The sequence below is a fragment of the Agelaius phoeniceus genome, chromosome 1 (assembly GCF_051311805.1).
Source record: "Agelaius phoeniceus isolate bAgePho1 chromosome 1, bAgePho1.hap1, whole genome shotgun sequence".
NCBI classification, from domain to species: domain Eukaryota; kingdom Metazoa; phylum Chordata; class Aves; order Passeriformes; family Icteridae; genus Agelaius; species Agelaius phoeniceus.
Window position 1 is genome coordinate 132255374 of NC_135265.1, and position 22948 is coordinate 132278321.

At 38.5% G+C, this 22948-nt stretch overlaps 1 protein-coding gene across 1 annotated transcript in view; it reads right to left on the minus strand.

Annotated features, from left to right (window-relative positions):
• CPQ (carboxypeptidase Q) overlaps positions 1–22948 on the minus strand; it is a 145562-nt gene that overhangs the window by 26726 nt on the left and 95888 nt on the right. The window contains exons 6-7 of the mRNA XM_054644625.2: positions 12135–12226; positions 950–1151 (exon numbers count right to left, since the gene is read on the minus strand). Coding sequence (XP_054500600.1) covers positions 950–1151; positions 12135–12226 — 294 coding nt within the window. The remainder of the gene's footprint in view (positions 1–949; positions 1152–12134; positions 12227–22948) is intronic.

Sequence of the window (22948 nt, forward strand, 5' to 3'; positions counted from 1 at the left end):
ATGGTATCTCTGTGCACCGTGAGTGTGAAGCAAGGGGTTCTGATCATAAATAAGAATAATATATTCTGTGATTCACTCTCTTCCACAAGGTAAAAAACAGCAGTTAATTAAATATTAAAAGATTCTAAGCATATAGTAGCAAGTAGTAAAACTAGCATGAGAAATGTGCCTGCCTATTTCAGCCATAAAACACAGGAGAAAACCTTAAAATTTAAAACTGATCATAACTTTTTTAATACCACTGTTATGAAACTTTCCTTTCTACTATTATTCAAATGGAAATTCACTCAGGCTGGCCTCTGGTTGGGATTCTTGTGCTCTGAAAGCCTCTGTGCTAGTGTGGGGGTCTCCTGCATGGAGGTGCTGCCAGTAGTGGATCTCTCTCACAGCTCACAAGATTCTTTGCCAAGAAGCTGCTCCTCATTTGGAGACAGATAAAATCCTCAAAATAAACCCCTAAAATACTTCAAACTTTTCAGAATTCTACCCCTTTATCACACCCTAATGACTTGTAGCTTTTTAAATGTCACATCTCAAAAAATATTGTTTCTCCAGCATATAAAACAGAGAGAAAAAGCCCTGAATTTCAAAGTAAAACTAATAATAATTTAAAAAATATTTTTTCTCTATTGGAGAATTCCCCTCTGCCTTGGTTTACTATTTATAAACCACCAGTCTGGGATTAATTATTATAAATCCTTAAAGCCGAAAAGAAGATTTTAGGCATTTTATTCTACGTATAATCTATACCATTATTAAACTGCAGCTCAAATGCACTTTATGTCCTATTTCTGTTGGTCACCTTTTAACATTTATGCATTTTACCTATGGTAAATTTTACTCCCAGGGAGAAAGAATTTCTTAGTACTCTGAAAGGACAGGACCACACATCTGGCGTGGCAGGGCTGAGTGGGAGCAGCGTCCCCTGCCAGGCTCCAGGGACACTCACCAGGCACCCCGTCCCTCATCCAGTAAGCGATGTCTGTTCCATCTGCAGGGTCGAATACATCCGTAACATTGATGGGCTGCAGCAGAGTCATGATCTCTTTCACAACATCCCGGGCTTCAGCACTGCCAGAAAAACCCAGTCCAGATGGCTGGAAGGTGCCCTCATCAGACTCCATAACGATATCAAAGTTGGAGATATTTTCCTAAACACGTAAGAAAAGAAGGTATTATGCTGTGGTTGTTATTTTAGCTGGCATCATAAACTGGATTCTAGGTGTCATTGTGAGCATACCGCAACAAATTTGTTTTCAGAAGCAGAGAAATGCTTCCTGTGAAAATGTGTATGCAAGCATAAATGAAGGGACCTATCTTTCTGTATGGAAATGGCTGAGACAGTTCAAATTATATTCTGAGGCACCAATATTCTGTAGGACCCACAACATGATTGGTCTGCTGTTCCCAAGTACTTTCTTTCAGACTTCTGAAATGCCACCTAGAAAGGTAAATCATCACCAACATATTGCAGTTTGCATTTGCAGCTCTCCCTTTCTTCTCAGAGTTGAGACTCAGAAATTCTGTTGCAGTGGAGAGGGTACAAAGTCCTTTGGCTTTAAAACTGGAGGCATCCAAAGCCTTCATAGACTGTGAGGAACAGTCTATTTAAAAGCCAGCTGCTGCCTGTTCAGAAACACATTATTTTCAATATAGCATATAGTCAATTCTGATATCGATTGGAGGATTGAAATGCCAAGGTTTTCACCCAGACCTGAAGGAATAATATCTATTTTAAGGAAAAATTGTGCTTCCAAGGTAAATACTCAGAAGAAACATGAAAGGTAAGATTTTGTGTACAAGTAGCATAATAACATTTGCTTTTAGTGTGTACTTGGAAGAATCTTTTAAGCTAAAAGAACAAATATTAGCAATTTATTTACTTACCATATTTGCTTAGATTGCTCAGTTACAAAGATCTAATTGGAATTAAATATATAATGATTTTACACAAATCAAGATCTCATTTAAAAATGGCATCTGGAGAGGCACATAACTTTTTAAAAAGAGTTTATGGTCATGTCAGGCAGAAAAAAGTTATACTTCATACCTCCTTGAATGTGACTAAGAGAACCTGCTGCAGGTTTTACTCCTATTTTTACCCAGATTTTATGGCTGCCATGGGTTATTTATTACAAGAAAATCATTACAAGGGATATGTGATAGCAGCAACTGACAGATCCATGTCACTTCCAGCATATATAAGCATACAATTCAGTAAATAATTCTTTTACATTTTTCTGTATTAAACCAAGATATGTACTACAGGTAGCTGTGAATAATTCACATAAGTGAATTTGCAGAGAACTGTTTAACACTTTCCCAAAACATTTTTTCTTTTGAGTGAAACAATTCTAACAGAGCAGAGCTATTTACTTTTAACTTAGAAATATATCCAGTAGTTAAAAAATTTAATATAAAATCTTTGCATGATAAAGAAACTATAGATGTTGTAATAGCTTAAGATAACCAATTTATCCATCCATTTAACTACTGGAAATCAAAGTGCAAATAACCCATCTTGTCACCTCATTGGCAATCACCATTCTTAGACAGCGAAACACATCTTCAGTTTGTGAAAGATTAAATGTAAATAATTAGGCTACATATGGTGTCTAGGCCTATCATCACATGCTGTCCTGAGGTTATGAGCTTCAACATGAATCATGATTCACAGACTGTCTGAGTATAGTGGAAGAGAAGCAGGCCAAGAAAAGCACACTGCAGGCTAAATGGGACCAGTGATGCTCCAATGCCACAGATATAATAAAAAGAATGTCTCAAAATGTAAATCTTTATCATAGGTCCAAAGAGGAAGACTTAATAAAGACAACACACATTTTAGTGTGCCTCTGAATTGCCAATGAAAGCTAACTTAAGTACAACGAGCCCTACATAAATATGATGCTGTGGAACTCAACTCTTTGGTTGAGTTTCCAAAGCAGGACTTCTGTCTGTTTTTAGAGCAGCTGAAATGAGGAAAGCAATAAGGCCAGGGGAAGGGCAGTGAAGTAAGGAGAAGAGTGAGCATGGGAACAACATGGACACCTAAAAGAAGTCTCTCTTATCACTCAAAACAACAGAATCCCTAAGTTCAAGAACTTCATAAACTGCTACCATTGCAGAATTGCTGTGCTCTTCAGTTGTGTTTCCTCACATAAATGTTTGCATGTGTTTCTAATATGAAACTGAGTAAACAAACCACCCACAATACATTACACCATATTGTTGTTCTGTAAGAAAGCTATTCAGTTCTGAGAATGTGCTGGAGAGACACAAAAACTGGACACCCTAGGGAGAGAAATGGACTTCACTGGGGAACAAAAAAGAAACAGGTCACAGCTACTTGAAATATCACGTGTCCTTGAGAAAGCTTGCTCCATATTTTCTCCACTAGAAGATAGGATTACTTATAAAGCTATTCACCATCAAATTTGAAATTGCAGTCTTTTAAAAAGTTAGATTGGTTTCCCTGTTCCCATTTTTGTACATCTACATTGGCATTTCTACTTACACAGAGAGAAACACATGCTGGAAAACATGCTTAAAATATATTGCTTAAAAATAGTGAAGATGCTTTGTCATCATTTGCCATCTATGATGCAGGAATAACTGCCACTAACAAAGTAAGGTGAGACCATACCTTCCCCTTCACTAATTCAAAGGAACAAACAAACCAGAAAGATTTAAAAAAATAATTGCAGGCTCAGCTGCTTACTTCAGTCATTCTCCTAGTGAATGTACCATCTACATAAGTATTTTAAACTCAGCAGGTATTTTTTACAGAAAGTAATTTCATCTGCTGCATCTTGACATTGTGCCACTTCTCTTCGTATGTACCAGAAAATTAAAACTTCTCTGTGTAACCTGCTGCCTAATTCTCTGAACATCAAAAGAGACTTTTATCCTTTGCCTTCTTATGACTCTGTTGCAGAGGAGGTCATCTGTCTTTATTATGTCATCTTTAGCTCTTCAATTGAATTTTTAAATGAAACATTACAATAAATACTGCATGGGAAAATTGGCTTTCTATAGCTTGCTATTCTCATTGAATACATAATTAGACACAATCCTTACTAATACTTCTCCTATTTTAAGTTTTTTATTTTAATTCATTTTATTTCTGTTTTCTCTATAAACAATTTATTTTTTGTTTTTTCTAAGCAAAACTAAAAATAAAAGTACTTGTCATCTCTAAGGCAAAAACCTGATAACATGAAATCACAGAATCACAGAATGGACAAGGTTGGAAGGGAGCACAGTGGATGGTCTGCTCCAGCCTCCCTGCTCAAGCAGGGCCATCCCAGAGCACATGGCACAGGATTGTGTCCAGATGGTTCTCGAATATCTCCAGTGAAGGAGACTCCACAGCCTCTTGGCAATCTGTTCCACTACACCTGCACAAGTAAAGAAGTTCCTCCCCACATTCAGGTAGAGTTTCCTGTGCATCACTTTCTGTCCACTGCCTCTTGTCCTATTGCTTGGCACCCCTGAGAAGAGATTGGCTCCATCTTCTTGACACCCTCCCTTGAGAGACTGATAGACATTTATGAGATCCTCTCTCAGCTGTCTTCTCACGTTATCTTTTCCACCCTCTATGTGCTCCAGGAGCTCCACATCTCTCTTGTACTGTGGATCCCAGAACTGGATGCTGCGTTCCAGCTGTAGCCTCACCGGGTCTGCATAGAAGGGCAGGATCACCTCCCTCAACCTGCTGCCAGTGCTCATCCTAGAGCACCCCAGGATACCTTTGGCCTTCTTAGAGCACACTGCTAGCTCATGGACAGCTTGTTGTCTATCAGGTGCCTCAGGTCCCTCTCCATGAAGCTGTTTTCCAGCAGGTTGGTTCCCAGCCTGTACTGGTACATAGGGTTATTGCTCCCCAGGTGCAGAACCTTTGTTGAGTTTCAGATGGTTTTCTCTGCCCATCTCTCCAGCCTGCCAAGGTCATTCTGAAGGGCTGCTCAGCACTCTGGGGTATCGGCCGCTCCTCCCAGCTTTGTGTTATTGGGGAACTTGCTGAGGAGGCCTCTGCCCCTTCACCCAAGCTATTGGTGAAAAGCTAAACAATACTGGGACCAGTACTGAACCTTGGGGGACAGCACCAGTGACAGGCCTCCAACCAGACCCTGTGACACTGATTACTGTCCCACCCTCTGGGGTCTGTCATTTAGCCTGTAATTACAGTAAACTCCTTCCATTAAGAAAACAAACCCTTGTAATATATACAAGTGGTACTTCTGTTGGTAGGAAACATCTTTCTTCTAGACTAGCCACTGGCAATCCCAAGCAGGTATACCTTACAGTAGTTACTTATTCAGTCAAAATCCCAATTGTTAATTCTTACCAGATGTTAAACTAGACTGCAACATCTCATGACTAATCCACTGAGTCATGGATGGCAATCCCTTTTACCTAGCTTAAGCAGGAACATACCTGAAAGTTTAATGCAGGGAACAGCTATCCTAAAAGCCTTCAGTACTTTGGGGCTGTTTAAAATAGAGTATTACTTGTCCAACAACTCATTTACTGGTTTTCTTTTTTGTTCCACTGAGAAGAATCACCACTTTACAGGAAAAATACCAAAGTCTGTAAGGACAAAGCACTTGACTAATGGTTCATTTGCTCCAGTGATAAAAGACATCAGTTAATCTGACATTGTGTTTTCAGCTTTCTGTTATTGATTTACACTTAACTTTAAGAAACAACAACACTTGTATTCCAGTATTTGTCCCAGAGCAGTCAGGAAACAAGTACAGCATGGTAACCATGTTATAGAACTCACAGGGAAGTGGTGGTCATCCCACTTGCAGTACTAAAAAAAAGGTTTAAATCAGCATCCAGATTTTTTAGACTGGCAACTTAGACTACAGGAAAGACAAGAAAAAACACTGGAAGCGCCTAAGTACATGTGACAGCTAGAAAATAAAAAAAAAGCAAAATAAATAATATCCTCTAAGTATTCAATAATATATAAACATGATGTAGTGTAATTTTGAGTTGCTGTTTAGTATGAAGATAATTCAATGAAGCAAAACAGGATAAATTGAAACTAGAGAAAAAACACCACAGCAGCTGTTAGGAAGCAGAGATGCACCAGCATCAAGGCATAATAAACACCAGCCACAAGCATGATCGTATCATTTACACTCTTTTTGAATGAAGACAGGGAAAATCGGGAACACTGTGAGTTATTCATGTTTGTAAATTATCCCATCATTATATGGGAGAAAGTTGATGTAAAGCTGAAGATTTAGAAGCACAATTTTTCCTAGATTACAAGGTATGAAAAAGACTCATCCTTTTGTTACAAGATAAAATATTCTTCTGCCACATTTTATGGGAAAGCAGTATGTAAAAAAGTCTACAGGTTTAGGGGTTTGTTCTGTAGGACAGTTACAAGTTCTGACCTCTGAGAAGCCAATGACAAAAGTCCCAGTAACTTCAACAGCCCTGGAACAATTTGGTCATGTACTTACTAGCACTTCACTCAGTAAAAACACGCTACTGCCATGTCTTGCCTTGTACAATACCACAACTGTTTCCTCTATAATGATTTGCCAGCACTCACAGAGATGACCATTCAGTATAGTAAGTTATTGTAAGTTCCCTGGGATGACAGACTAGAGAAAGCAGAGAGTTCTGAACATGGCAGCAGGCTAAGTAAGGTATACCTGAAGTCTTGTCTTGGAAGATTTTTTTCCTTTGACAAATGAGCATATCAAAGATAACTTCTCTTCTTGGAAAACGTTCCATAACTTTAGGCCTTTTAGTGCTCAAATGCAAAGGTATCAAAACAATGTCTATGGCTCTGAATGACCATCCCACCATTGTCCTTTTTTGACAGGATTTATGTTTTTACTAGAAAACAGGCAGCAATGCCAAAATTAAAAATTTTAGTTTACATCTTTCAAACAAAGATGATGTTTACTCCTTCAGGAAGCTAACAAATATTTCTGCAACTTTCAACAAAAGATAAGTGAAAACAAATTTGCAGCACCTTAGAAATTATCACAGCACATATTTAATTTTCTACATCCTTCACAGCTGCAGGGAGTTTTGATAGGAGGAAGCTAACTTTCTTACAATTGAACATCGCAATGGACCAAGGACCTGTGGATGGGTGAATCTGCCTGAAGCATGCACTGGAAGCAGCAATCCTCAGAAGATTCTCTATCAGAATCTCTACCAGATTCAACTGGCAGCTCTGCTGAGAGAAAGACAAGAAAGATGCACAGAGGATAAAGACTGCAAGATACACACAGAAGATTTGCTTGAGAGAAAGAGAAGAAAGGCACAGAGGAAAGTTTTTCTATCACTAGACATGTGATTGAATTATCTACATGGAACGAAGACTAGATATCCAGGAGACAAGCTGTCATGACTGATTTGGGGTCTTCCATCCTTCAGGCAGTGTAAGGAATAAACTTGGGTTTGTACTTTAGCAAAATCTGTATTTCTCTGCAGCTTTCACAAGAAAGCTTATTCCTAAATACTAGGGAATTAGGAATTCCCATGGACCTAGAACTGGTGTATAAGATAATTCTGTTACTATGCTATCTATACTGTGCTTAATACAATCAGCAGTGCTACTGCCTGTTGTGATACTGCAGAACACAATGTGATTACTTGCTTTCTGTAGTTTTGCAGATGGACATCTCAGTCTTTCTGCATTTCTTTCTCCTTGCAATGAAGGGAATCAACAGGACATCAGTGACCTAAAAAAGCAGCGTAATTTTATGTAATTTTTGATTATAGAGAGTATTGCCTGAGGAAAGTCAAAAGGCTAATGGTCAACACATTTTCCTGGCATAAAAGAATCCCCAATAAAGTCCTTTATGTGTTTGGTTCAGACCAGACACAAATTCATGTCTTACATTTCACCAGAATACTTAGTACCTCAGGATATAAAGTATTCTGAAAACTATGGTTTTAAGGAGACAATATTTTCTGGAGAAGAATCATTTCACTTGAAAGTGACAAGATTATTTTTTTTGATATTTGCTTCTTAGAGAAAGCAACTCATTAGCAAATCACAGTCGAAGTCTTATGTGATCATCAACAAAGTGTACTTAAACTAGCATGAAATAAATGCCAGCATTTCAGAAAGTCCTGTTTTCATGCAGACACAGTTCCAGCAAAATATTAGATCTTGGTAATAAATACAAAAAAGAAACCATAGTAAACACTGGTGATTGATTTTTTTAAATGTAGTTAAACCTTTACTAAAAAGTTAAAATACTGTATGGTATTTGCACCAGAAATTGAGGTAAGTACTGTAAATATCATTAATATAAGAATACCAACATGCAGAAATATTGAGAATGCCTTCTGTAATGGGGTTGAATTGAATTAATAACATATTAATGCCTCCAGTGATCACAACCAAGTTACTAAATTAAATCTGAATGTGGCCTAGGATCTCTTAGTCTTCTCATTACGAAATATATTTGCTTTCCCAAAAGATTGTACGCAATACTTCTATTCCAAAATAAATATTATCAGTCATTCATAGTCCCTTAAATTCAGCTGGGTAAATAACTGCAACCTTGTTTCATGGTACACAGACCTTTCACAGAATCTAGTCCAAAGCAATGAAAAGGATTACGGACCCTTCATTACATATATTTCTTTCTCCTTTCACAAAGACAGCATAAGAGTAAACACACAAAAAACAACACACTTAACCCTGGCTGAGGGCACTTCATTGGTAAAGGCTTTAGCAGAATCTGTACTGAAGAGTTGCATCATGAGGCCTTCTAGAATTATGTTACTCTAGTTTTTCAATTTGACTTGTATGAGAAAGTGGTGTTGCAATGTTTCATGATTCTGAAGCTATTTACTGTATTGTCTGTACAGAAGAGCCCTACTCAGCAACTGGGTCACACAACACTAAGCACTGGAAGAAGACTTCAGATGCAGTGTCAAACTCCAAGCCCTGCAGTCTGATTTGAACTTAGATACTTTAATTTCACTGCTCTTTATCAAGATAAGGATCTTTAACGTTAAGGAAAATCAACTCTTTTTCTAGTCTGGGATTAAATCTAATTATTGGCTGAGAGCTAAAAGCAGTGAACACTTCAACAGGTATCTCCTTTGGAAGCAAAGGTGCTGGTAATTCCCCCAAGAGGCTTCTAACTCATGGTCAAGACTGAGCAAGTGCTCTGTGATGTCCTGGTGGGTGGGAGATACCCTTGCACTAATGGAAGCACTAAAACTGCTGGAATATACAGGGCTTTCAACTCTTGGAAATGGCTTAGAAAAATCATGCAAAGAAAACAATGGACGAGGACCATGTGATGCTCTCCAGAAAAATATTTGACAAACCAAAAGCATGGTTGTGTGGGTAATGGATGTGTCTGAGCTTCACCTGACTGCAGTTGGACAAATATGCTTTTCCTAAGCACATATTTACTGGATGCTATCAGAAACTGGAGACAGCACTACACTAGTCTAAAGCACTAGAGGTTTTGATCAACAAATATGGCTCTTACATTCTCATAAAGCTCTGTACAGCTAATCTACCCCATCACTAGTTTTAATAATCAGAAATTATAATACTGGGATCTAGAGAAAAACTTGAGTGTTATAAATAAGGCTATTACATGGGGATATGTGTTAATTATTGGCACCATAGTAAAACCACTATGATGCTATCTCAGTTATTTCTGCAGTAACTTATCGACTTTCTAGCAGTGACAACCTACAATGATGGATGAGGAAGAAGGACCTGAACTTAAATTGAAAGATATAATAAATAAGTGACAAAGAAAGAGCATCTGTACTTGTCCAGTACTATATTGTCTTCATTTCTTCTCCCTTGCCACATTTCCACTGGCATGAGGAGGTAATTTACTATGCCAAGGAAATCCATGTCTGCCTGTGCTGAATTACTGCATTCATATTTCTACTTGTTTGTATCGAACTAAACTCGTAAGTCCAGCTATGTAGATGAGTCATACAGGCTGTCTTTCATTTTACAAGGCATCTTTAAATACCACTCTTATTTAACTTGTACTCATTACCATCAGCAAGCAATGTGTGTGCCATACTATCTTAATTGCCAGAAATTTGAGCAAGTAAATCATTAAAAGGTTATTTTTCATGCTGAATTTAATGTACAGTATTAATCAACTTTATTTCATTATTATGAGTAATGTAACATCCTATAGTCAAATCGATTTATAATTATGCCAGATCACATGGCAGGGGGGAAACAAGAACAACAAACAACAGACGGATGTCATTTCTGCTTAAATTCTCCATGTAAATTACAAACTGTAAAGTCAGACAGGGCTTTCTTTGCAGAGCACAACATCCAGATGGAATCTCACCAGCAGAGCAAGAACTGAGACACATCTTTGTCTCAACATTCTAAAAGCAAAGTAACCAAATATCTTGCAAGCAACACCCAGCCTGCTTTATATTTCCCTATTTGATCCTTAGGTCTGCTTTTTGGTATTATTTCTGAATAGAAATCTTTGAGACAACAGTGAAACAAAGCCATCTTGGCAAAAGATGAGACACACATGAGACAATTTCATGCATTGCTGACATCATCACCACAGGATGGATCTTATTGTCCAACATGGACAGCTACAGAGGTAAACCTTCAGATACATTTCTGATAAGTGGTGTGTACAGACCATCCTTCCAGCTCCTCCAGAATGCAGTTCTGTACATAAGAAGCATCTCTTTCATGTGCTACTTATTCCAGAATATTTTATTCGCGTTTAATCCTGCTGAATATCAGAGTACCAGTGGTAAATCCAGAATCCTTAACATATACTGAACTGCAACCTGTCACCTCCCTGAAGCTGAGAAAGCAAGCTCTTGGGTATCTCTTCCAAAATAAATGACAGAGCTGAGTTATCCCTCTAATTTGGAGATACAAGGAGGTACAACATTATATATGGGTAGTTAAATACCTGGTTAAATAGTTATATCTGGTATATAATAGTTAAATATCTGGTTAAATATCTGGTAGTTAAATATCTAGTTAAACTTCTTGACAATATGAAACTAGTTAGTGGGAAATATTTGATTGTTCATCAATTAGTCAGAAAACTCTAACTGCTCTAAACCTATCTGACAACTCTATTGCAGATGCAAGTTGATCTAATTTGGTTCATCATAATGAATTTGATTCAAAGAGAGGTTTCCATTTATTTGTTCTGATTTAGCATTTTTAGCATTAAAAAATGCTCTTAAGAATTGCTTGCAAGTCAGCTTTCATGCTGTTGTAGAAAAGGTAACTACCTAGGCACATTTGCATTCACCTTGACTCTGCCTTGGATGTATTAGCCATTGTTGAGGATTATACTACTTAATTAGGGAGAAGAATAAAGGATTACTTTAGAATAGTTATACAGGTATAAACTATTCTGTATATCCTATTAAGCAGGTATAATCATTCAAGCATAATTTTTCTGTGGAAAAAACATCCAAACACACACATATTCCAAAGACTCATCACCAAAATAGTTTTGGCAACTGCCCTTTATCTCATGATGTATTTTGAAATGGCAGCTGTTGGCAGGAGAGATAGATGTTATATTTTTATCCTCATAGCCATAAGTCATAGAGCTTGTGTGTTCTTTGCATCACCAGAAATCAATTTTTTGGGATGTTCCAGATCCCACAAAACTTACAATTGGTAAGTACATTATAGACTACGCACTATCAAGATAAGGTAGAAAATACTTTTCTTTGTATTATTTTATGTTTTACATTTTAAAATATTATGGGAAAATGCAATGAAGCAGAAATACATAAGGCAAACAAAATTTATTTATATTGCAAACATATGTGCACCATTCATCATTCATTTTCAGAAGGTTAGGTATGTTTGAAAGCTATGGCAGATATCATCATGAAATATCTGTTTCAGAACACTTTTCTGACAAAGTATCTTAGGTCAAGTGGAACATGTACATGTGTGGTTGCATGGCTTACTGTTAAATGTGAAATTAGGTTTACATTTATGATTAAAACCAGAAAATATACTTTCAGGCAGAACTGGGATCACTGGTTTTGGTGAGATATTAAGCTGAACATCTTGACAAAAATATTAGTCAAGTCATAAGACTGGGGAGAAAAGCACTGTCAAGAAAATGGTGAAAAGACATATTTACCTTGTGTAACTGATAGTATTGCTTGGCACCAACTCCTCCTTGCTCTTCTCCTGTCCATAGCACCAAGCGCAGTGTCCTTTTTGGACGAAGTCCTAAAACACAGGTTTTAATATTGTTTTTAGTATTAAATACAGATATATTTTGAGCATTGTTTGCATTGGTCTCCAGCCTCCATTGGATGAAAAGCCTGTATTTCCACAAACCAAACACCACCTATATCAAGAGTGGGTTTTTCTATGAAAGACTGGGGTGTGGGGAGAGAGCTCACATGAGGAAGAAGTGGGCAGTTGAGGTACTGCTCCCAGTTGCAGTAGCACAAAAGCACATTTCAGGGACATACTGAAAGTGTCTGAAAAGCACACCAGAAAGTAACTACCTTGATAGATTTCTGAAACATGCTGCTGTCATTGGGGTGGTCTGCAATAAGTAATACATATCTGCTCGTAGCAGATCCAAATCAAATTTTCATGAAAACTACCATTGCTTTGTCATGGTTCATTTATTACAATTAATTGAAAATGAGCTGCTGGATTTTTATGAGAAATTTTTATCAATTTCAAGAACTGAGGGGCTATGTAATATCATTTTGCTTTTTATCAATCAGAGAAATGAAAAGCAGTAATCTGTACTTTGGAATCTGAAAGAGTCAGCTGCTAAATGTATGCACGACTTTCTGAAACAAGGCAAACATGAAGCCATTTTCTATTTTGCTATGGTAGCTCAATCAGAAAGATAAGTTCTCAGATATACTTTGAAGCCATTTTTTGCCATGGTAGAACTGATCAGATAGAAGTTGCTTTCCTCTATTTATTTGGTTGTTTCTATTCATAAATTAATACATTGAGAGAAACTTGAGCGCATGGAAGAGCAAACAGATAAAGAAAACATTGTTCTCTGTGCAGTGGAATGCTAATTATGTTAGAGAAAAAAAATAAAGAAAAAACATGAGAAGATTATCACAAGTGATAAAGTACCACACACACACTATCGTGCTGAAGAGAAATAATATCAGTATCACTGTCAAAACTTATTTCATTTCCTAACTGAAATGGATGAAGACTGCCAATAGACTTGACCTCCATTAATTTTTTTCTTTTGACACAATGAATATGATCTGCGCATTTCTTCTCGAAACTACATGCTAGCAATTCTCCAAACTGAAGGCAGAATATAGAAGGAATACCCCAAATCTGAACAAAAGAGCTTGCATTTTCCAATTTTTTATAAAGAAGGGCAAACAAGTTTAAAGGTGTATTTTCTGAATGTTGATGTGCTGACTGTAAACAGAAAGGCTGTCAAACTTCATTACTTTAAAGACAACTTTCTGCAGACCTCCCAGTAGATTCCCTGCTCTCCTAAATCACAATAGTAAAGGATTAGCCTCCTTTGCTTTTCAAATTAGTCAGATGGGTTATGAGGCAAACTTGAGATGATAAAATAGCTCCCAATTTGAAGTCAGAAAGATTTAAGCCCAAAATAACCCCAAATATGTCAGCAGCTTGGTTAGAAGAGGTGGCTGTGAAAAAGAAGTGCTGGTATAAAACACAGAGGCCAGTGCTGTAGTATGGTTCCAGCAGCACTGCAGTTTAAGTGGAAAAAGGAGGTTTATTTGTCATATCACAAAATGCAAAGTGAAGTCCAATCTCCAGCCCACCACACCAAGCCTGTGAGTGTAGATTTGGTAGGAAATGCTCAAGACAGGGAAGCAGCATCTTCTGGCTCTTCCCAGGCAAAAATCAAGCTGCTTTAGTCTGCCACTGCTGCCCTAAGGGGGACTTGGGCCCGTGATCAGGGCATCCTCATGGTTGGCTCAGATGGGCTGTAACCTGAACTCCTCCTCTCCAGGGGCTGGAGATGATCTCAACTCACTTGTGGAAAAGACATTTGAGATTCTTATGGCTCCCCCCACCCCATCCCCAGCCCATCATTGCATCTGTCCATTGAAGCTGGGGAAATAAAAAAGCCCTGCTGAGTCCCAGTCTGGGATGTGGTGTATCAGCTCTTCCCATCTCACAGATTCCTGTCAGCAAATTCATTTGTGTGTTCTACTGAAATTAAATGGGCAACTTGAAAAAAATAAAAATACATAAGCTATGGAGGCAGTTATTTTAAATACAAACAAAGTCTACAGAGGAAAATTTAATTTCCTCATTATCTTAATCTGAAAATGATAATTATTTATCTACCTGTTATTAAAAACAGAGCTAATCTGACCAAAGAACAGCAAACAAATTCAGTATCCAGAAGTAAAATTGCTGAGAATATTCTCAATGCATGTTTTTATTAGAAAAAAAAAAGAAGTACTGTATTCAATTTACAAAAGTTTTTCAAAGTAAGTTTAACTACTTTGTTTTGCTTCTTAAAAATTACTGGTTCCTCAGCAAGGTATCATCTTCACAAAATCAGAAGTCTTTCAGATTGCAGCCCAAATATATATATTGAAAAGACAGGATAAAATAGCAATTGGGCTAGGAAACTGTTTTATGATGGGTGCAACATATTGAGGGTTGGGTAGGCAATTTTAAATGAAGGAAAACTGTTATACAAATAAAATTGTGCCTCTTTCCTTGTTATCTGAATAAATGACCTATTACATAGTATTAAAAATAAAGAGGCTATCAGAAGAAAAAACATACAGACGAATTTCCAAATCTCCACACTGTTTTAGAAAAACATATTATTTCTTTTTCTCCCTTCTACCTTGCCCTTAACTGAAATAAAATCATAGTTTACCACAAAAGAACATTTTGGTGATCAGCCTCTATATTCTTATGCTTTATCTCAAGCATAAAAGATACTATGGGCATGTGGAATCATGAATGAAATAAAAACATCGATATGGTCAATCTATGACTAAGGATACATCTGCAGCAAGCACAGCAGGACACCTGCTCTATTACATTCCCTCTGTGCTGGAGTGGCTGCTATCCTTTCCTTCTCCTTGGGTACCACAAACACTTCTGTCATACCAATGTGCAGCGCTTACTGACTCTATATTCTGTTTCTTTTAAATCATCATAGATTGCCCACATTCATAGATAACAGCAGCAAGACCTGAATTTTATGTCCTACGTGTCTTGCTCGTGCTTGACAGAATTGAGACATTCCCACATAGCAAAACTGAAATGTAACATTTTGTACATGTAGAGACAAATCATAATGGCCTGTCACATGTAAAGGAAAAAAATAAACCCACTTCATTCTCAATATAGCCTACAAGTCAGGAAGGAAAACTTGAATCATCTTTCTAAAATCAAAATAGAGATCAGTACTATAAATGCAAAATTTCCTTCAGTAACTGTTTTCCTACTTTATAACCATAAATCCTCACTGATGGGGAGGATCACAAAGATAAAATATTTTCTAAGAAGACAGCATGTAGATTGCTAACAGGCTTCTTCAATGTCATTTTAAGACTGACCAGCTTACAAAACCATAAAAAGCATTCCACCTTTGTAAAAACAGATATTTTCCCTGCAAATCAAGGCACTGGGATGACACACAAGCAAATCAAATAACTGTTCAGCTTTTATGTGGCATACAAGCAAAATGCAAATGGATGTGAGTAGATTAACAGGTGTCAAGGTTTAACCTCAACTGGCAGCCAAGCCCCTCACAGCTGCTTGCTCATTCCCTCACCAATGGGATAAGGGAGAAAATCAGCAGGATAAAAGCTAAAAAAGTCATGTGTTGAGATAAAGACAATTTAATAAGGAAAGCAAAAACTGTACACAGAAGCAAAGCAAAACAAGGAAGTAATGCATTCCTAAGACCCTGCATAAATGGCCTAGAAAAGCCTTGATCTGAGCATAAAGTAGAATAAATTGCACTGTCAATCGAGGGAGGTGATTCTGCCCTCTACTTCCCCTGGTGAGACCCCACCTGGAGTGCTGCATCCAGCCCTGAAGTCCTCAGCTCAGGGAAGACATGGACATGTTTAAGTGGGTTCAGGGGAGGGTCACAAAGATGATCAGATGGATGGAACTTCTCTCCTATGAGGAAAGGTTGAGACTAGAGAAGGCTCCATGGAGACCTTAGAGGAGCCTTCCAGTAACTGAAAGGAATCAACAAGAAATGGGGACAGACTTTTTAGCAGGGCCCATGACAATAAGGACAAGGAGAAAAGGTTTTAAACTAAAGGAGGGTAGATTCAGATTAGATCTAAGGAAATGCTTTTTACAGTGAGGGCAGTGAAACACAGTCACGGGTTGCCCAGAGATATTGTAGATGCCCCATCCCTGGAAAAATTCAAGGTCAGATGCAACAGGCTCTGAGCAACCTGATCAAGTTGAAGCAGTTCCTGTTCATTATAGGGGTTTTGGACTAAATGACCTTTAATGATGTTTATCAACCCAAACTATTCTCTATGTTCTCTTACTCCCTAAGTCACTAATGTACTTGCTTTAGGAGCTACTAGGGAGGTATATACAGGTATATCATCCTTAAACATTGTCCTCTGCTGTGCTGAACATACATGGGCTATGGCCTTTTCTGCATTGTTACCCTGTGGCTTTTAATTTCTTTAAAAGGTATTTATACAAAAATATTTACAAGTATTTATACAAAAAACATCAAGATACATAATGATGTTGCTGACATTCTTTAAATTCTTATTACACTCCCTACCTTTTTCAAGTTTGGAGATGATTAGACATAGGGGATTTACTGGGTGTCATTAGACGGGATATTTCTATCATGCATGCACTTCTCATAAAATACCTGGAATTTCCATTTCTGCCACAGCATAAAATAAAAATAAAACTAGTACTCCACATTTTGCTAAAGATAAGAACTCATCATCAAAAACAGTGGTACAATCTGCTAATACCTGATTTATGTATCCTGTGGTACGGGCAAGAAAGAGAAAAAGCTCTTAATGCTAGCAACCTGTTTCCCTGCCTAATTTCAAAGAATATACGTACAGAAATAAACTGTAATCAATAGGATGATAGTAATAACACAGTTAATTGAAGATGTCCAGACTTTTTCCTCTGAAGACCTAGAAGAAATCTCCATTCTAAATCAGACGTAATTTGGCTTTCACTCTTGTTAGAAACACAGCTCTCTACGGTTTAAACAATTTATCTCAGTACTTGGGCAGAAAAGTGCCTGTGTATTCATTTATTTAAGAAGAAATTGTTTTTTTTAATTGAGTGACAAATAATGATTTCACAGAGAAAATCAAAGAATCATAGAATGGTTTGGGTTGGAAGGGACATTAGAGATCATTTAGTTCTAACGTCCCTGCCATGGGCAGGGACATTTCACTAGGTCAGGTTGCTCAGAGCTCCATCCAGCCTGGCCTCAAACACTTGCAGAGACAGGGCATTTGCAACTTCTCTGTGCAACCTGTGCCAGTGTCTCACCACCCTCACCATCTCACCCAAGGAATTTGGATTCCTTCCAAACATCTAATCTAAACCTCCTCTCTAAGTTTGAAGCCATTGCGCCTTGCCCTGTCACTACATGCTCTTCTAAATAGACTCTCCTCATCTTTCTTGTGCGCTTCCTTCAGGTACTGGGAGGCCACAATCAAGTCATCCCTAAGCCTTCTCTTCTCCAGGCTGAAAAAATTGCAATTCCCTCAGCCTTTCCTCATAGGAGAGGTGCTCTGTCCTGGTAATCATCTTCATGGCCCTCCTCTGCACTCACGCCAGCAGGTCCACATCCTTCTTATCCTGGGGTCCTCAGAGCTGGATGCAGCACAGGTGGGGTCTCACAAGGGGAGACCAGAGAGGCAGAATCCCCTCTCTCACCCTGCTGGCCACATTGTTTTGGATGCAGCCCAGGACATATTTGGCTTTCTAGGCTATAAGTGCACATTGCCAGGTCATGTCCACCCTCTCACCAATCAGTACCCTCAAGTTCTTCTTCGTAGAGCTTCAAAGTTAAAAGCTTCCAAAAACAAGGCAAAGAACAGCTGAAAAAAACCCTTTTAGTACTACTTAAACCTTGATTATAACATATTTCTAATTCCCTAGTGAGGCTCAAATTAGACATGTGAAACAGCTTTCAGCTTCGGAAACTGTTTTTCTTTTCTTCTTAAACCAGTCTAATGCAGTGCAATCTCCTTGATTCTTGTCTGTTGATAGCTTCCTTTTGTGGCACTGAGGACAAAGCACTGCAAAAAATAGCACTGGGAAGCAAGAAAACCTCTGTGTGTCGAAAGTCTGGAGTAAGGAGAGATGAGGTCTGGAGCAGAAGAGATGAAGCATTGCAGGAAGAAGACAGAAAATGGTCAGGTCTGTGGCTGGGGAGGGAAAATCAAAGTGGAGTGATGAGCCAAGCTGGATGCTGCAGCTCAGCCTCACCTGGGGCTGTCAGCTTGCTCAGAAACATGTTTTGGGGCTTGAGAGGACACGACTGCCACTGGCACAGACTGTGAGCAGCTGTTTGGACAGGCCTTTCAAAGAGGGCACAGGGGCAAGGCAGTGCCCAAGATGAGCCAGCCTAGGGAAAGACTGGATTTGCAGAGCACCAGCAGCCTTAACAGCAGGGCAGCAAGACACTGAGATTACATAAGCAATTTTCTTTTTCTGTTTTTAGGGAGGCTGATGATCTTATGACAGAGGGGAAGATTAACAGAAGAGTGGAGAAGGGAAATGGGAGAGGTTTTAGATAGATTTATTTTTAAAAAGCAATGCAATATCCAAGAGGAAATGTCAAGGAAGGAGCTGGGTATCCAAGACTGGAGGGGAAATCTGTGAATAGTTTGCAAGTCTAGTAACTAAAAATAACATGGATTAAGCCCTTTGACTGGGGGGGCGAGGGAGAGAAGAGGGAAGCCAAGCCCAGAGCCTGGTGCTTATGGGCTGCAAGTCAGGCAACAACAGTGCCAGAGAAAGGGTATCTCTGTGGACACCTTCCTGCCACCTGGCAGCACAGCTGAGGGCCACTTCAGATGGGAAGTACTGCCAAATGTGCTTGTCTGCACATGGGGTTTTAAACTAAGAACTGTTTTGTGTAGTGTCATGAAGCCATTACAAATCATGTGTACCAAAAAAAAAGAGGGGAAAGAAAAAACAGAAAAGAAAAGGAAATAGAAACTTGCCAGTGTAAAAAAGCCAAGTGCAGAGACAGCAGAGAACTCCTCCACCTCATGCCTTGCTCTGGTCCTGTAAACGTGTTCTCCGAGTCCCACAAAAGGAATAAGACACTGTCCACATTTAAAATACACTTTATTCCTCTTCAAAAACACATTCTTCCTTAAGGGTATATGTGATCCCACAAAACTGTGGAGCAGAAAATGCAATGTGGGGCCCACTCCCACACTCTATGGGATTACAAATATCAGGCATGGTTTGATCTTAATGAGAGGTGGTCTGAATTCTGCCTCTGCTGTCCCACTCTTTGGATTAGAAAACAAATCTGTTAGGCTATTCTGAGAGCTGATGAGTCAGAAAATGAAACAGGCACACTTCTGTCTCCATACTGAAAATTTATACCTTAAAAAAAATGACAGTAAGGACAAGATGCCCCTTACTTCATTTGGGAAGGATTTCAGCACTTCACCATGTCAACCATGTTAGAGACTTGAAAAACAAAACCAATAACACACAACAGCTAGCATTGTCAGGTTTTAAAAGATTTTTACAGATAATCAAAGCTACAATTTTTTCTTTAATTTTCTGGGTAAATTAAATCTTGCAGAGAAGCAGCAGTCCACAAGACAAAGAGCAAAATTGCTATGGAGGGCTGTATATCTAAATTTACCATCAGATTAGCAACATTTTATGTTTGTAGTCACCCCTGTACTATGTCAACACAGTATGAAAATTGAAGATTTAAGTACTTGCTAAATATGCACTCAACCAAATGTTAAAATGAAGGAATAAATGTATTTGTAGTGTAACAGCATATGCAGATATTTCATACCAAGAAGATTTAATAGAATTGAAAACGTGAAGGTCAGAATAAAACACTCAGCCTTGGGAAAGTGAAAAGAATGTAAGAACAAGAAGCTAATATCAGGCATATTTGATTAAAGAGAAAACTCCAGAAACTGTAAAAGTAGTCATTTAGAAACTGTAAAAGTAGTCATTTAATTATGTTTCACAGCATATCTCATAGACAGCAAATTACACCACTACAAGAAATTCAGAAAAATGTTTAACAAAATATTTTGCAAGCATGTTAAAATTGCATTTATTTGACTTCAATTAAGCTAACAGAAAAGGAATTACTCTGGTGATCATGTTTTTAATAAAACATATCTTTAGTCCTCATATATTAGCCAGTGAATTTGGACTGGAGAAATGTAGCTTCATACAAAGACTACAGTGAACTGTACAAAAATCTGTCTAATGGTTTTCCAGTTATATTAGTCATGGGTGTAATTCAGATGAGAGTTACAATTTCAATTTTAAATAAGTTTTAAGGGGGCAAAACTGTCTAATCAACTCCTTATGAGTAATAATAACTCAATTAGTACCTTAAAATTCTTACATGCATTGTTTTAAAAACATTTCTGTAGTTTTCTGTGTCTTTTTACTATAAAGCAGTAATTTGGTCGTGCCAGATCCGTGTCTACATCTACAGGAAAGCTGATTTATGAAGCCTCAGTTAGCTTAATGCTGGCAAATAGACAAAGAAGAGAAATGGCCCCTATCATCTATCACCATCCATTTCCCCCTTTTTCATGTTTCATCATCGTCTAGGAATGCAGGAAAGCTGTGTAAAAGGTGTGATGACTGGGATTAGACTTTGTCAACAATCATTCTTCCTTCATCAAGCTACTCTAGCAGCTATCCAGCTCTATCACCATCCTACCCTGGCTGTGAAACAGGAAAATGTTCCCTGTTCATCCACTTGACTGCTGGTATTCACTGCCTCTGGCAGCTCCCCTTAGCAAGTGTTTTTTACATGGAAGAAGAGGACTCTCAGAAGCACAGTCCAAGCAGAGATTTCCTGGTCTGAGGCAGCAGGCAGACATGACTGAACATGAGCTCAGTGCACAGCACAACAGCACGAGCAGGGAACTGTCCACTCTGCATCACAAGCCACCACTGTGGTGGTCTTTGGAGTGCAGCCTTTCCTGGAGTCTGCACTGACTGCTTCCGTGGAAGCAGGGGTTCAGATAGCATTCACTGACAACTCCCTACACTGGCTGCAGTTCAAGCAATTGAAGAGAAAGAGGAAAAGTTTGTCATTTGACAAATTCACAGCTCAGCCATTGACTTCTGAAGATGTACCCAGATTGAGCAGTAGCTCATGGACAGGTATGCACCTCTGGGGTTGGCAGGGCACCAAGAGTTGGCTAGCAATGAAGCAAGAGAGACACAAAGACAGCCAGGAAAAGGTAGAAAACACATTTCTTGAACAAGGAAAGAGAGCCTGTGGGTAAATGTTGCTGAAAGAAACGTGGGATGTGAACAAAGAACCTGTTGACTGTTTGATTCCTCCTGTGCTAGCAGAGATGGGACTCTGAAAACAAACTAGACTGTAGTGTCAAGTAACACACCCCATCAATTTCTATTCTCAACAGGAAAAAAATTGATTCCAGATGTTTTAATTAAAAAAAGACATAACAATTATCATTTCTGAAGTTTTTCAGAAGAAAGCACTGAAATTCATCTACCAAAATCAACTGGATTTCTGGTTCCCTACTGCTGTTAGGAGACTTAAAATACTATGTTTGGAAATACGACACTGCCATACAACCACATTCTGAAGAACTTTCTCTATTATTGTTATTATTCAGTTCCTTCAAGCTTCCTTTAGGGATGAAAAGCCAACATTTTCAGCCCTAGAATGTGAGGTGGCTTTGGCAGGGCTGGAGGAGAGCAGAACACCTGCAGCCTCAGCTGGGAAATGCCCCTCAGCCAAGCAGTGTGGGAGCACAGCTGGATTAGGAGCAAAGAGGCAGCACTAACTAAAGCTCTGAATCCACTGGACACATATGAGCTGCTTCTTGCTCAAATACCCTGTACACAAGTGACTCCTGAGCAAGAAGAGCTGTAGGCTTGAAACGGTGGGAAAGGAGGACAAATATCTCCTCCACAGAAACTGACAACCAACATCCAAAGCAGGATCAAGTCCTGCAAACTGTCCAACCAACAACAAAATATGGCAGCAAAATAAATTTTGTGTGATTTTATGGTGATGTTCTATGTGTAGCTGCATTTTTAGTCTTTTATCTCACCTTGTGTGAGAGAGGGACATGAGAAGCTGTGTTTCAAACAACACCAGAGCACTAACTGGACCAACATGAAAATGATGAGGCAAATGGCATTGGCCAGCTCCAGAGATTCTCTTCCTTGCACATAAACTAACAAACTAACAAAAGTTTAGAATTATAAATGGGACCTGAAAACAAGTTTGGTTTGAGATTTCTAGGCTGTAATTAGCAGCACAGCTGTTGTTCTGTAAATTTAGAAAAATGCAATTTACTTGAGTGCTGTCTCTCCTACAGCTTCCAAAGGCCCTCATCACACTACATTACAGCTCATCCAACACCCCATGGATTCCCTCAGCTTAATGATGGGAACCTGTTGGCCTTTCCTCTCTAAAACACCTCCAGTGTCTTCCCATCATCTCTTAATTACCTCAAATAACGCTCTCAATATTGTCATGGAGATATTTGCAATTTATCACACAGACTTTTCAGACAGATTAAAAGGAAAGAGACTGGTGATTACCACAATGCTACATGTGTTCTGGTAACCAGGTGTTTGCCATCTTTAAGAAAAATAAAAGTGCCTTCTTCCTGCCTCTTCTCAGATGGGCAAGTGCATAAATGCACTTGCCCATCTCTCCTCAGTCATCTATTTGAAGAGTACATCATAACTTCCTTTTCTAAATATTTCTAAGCCTCC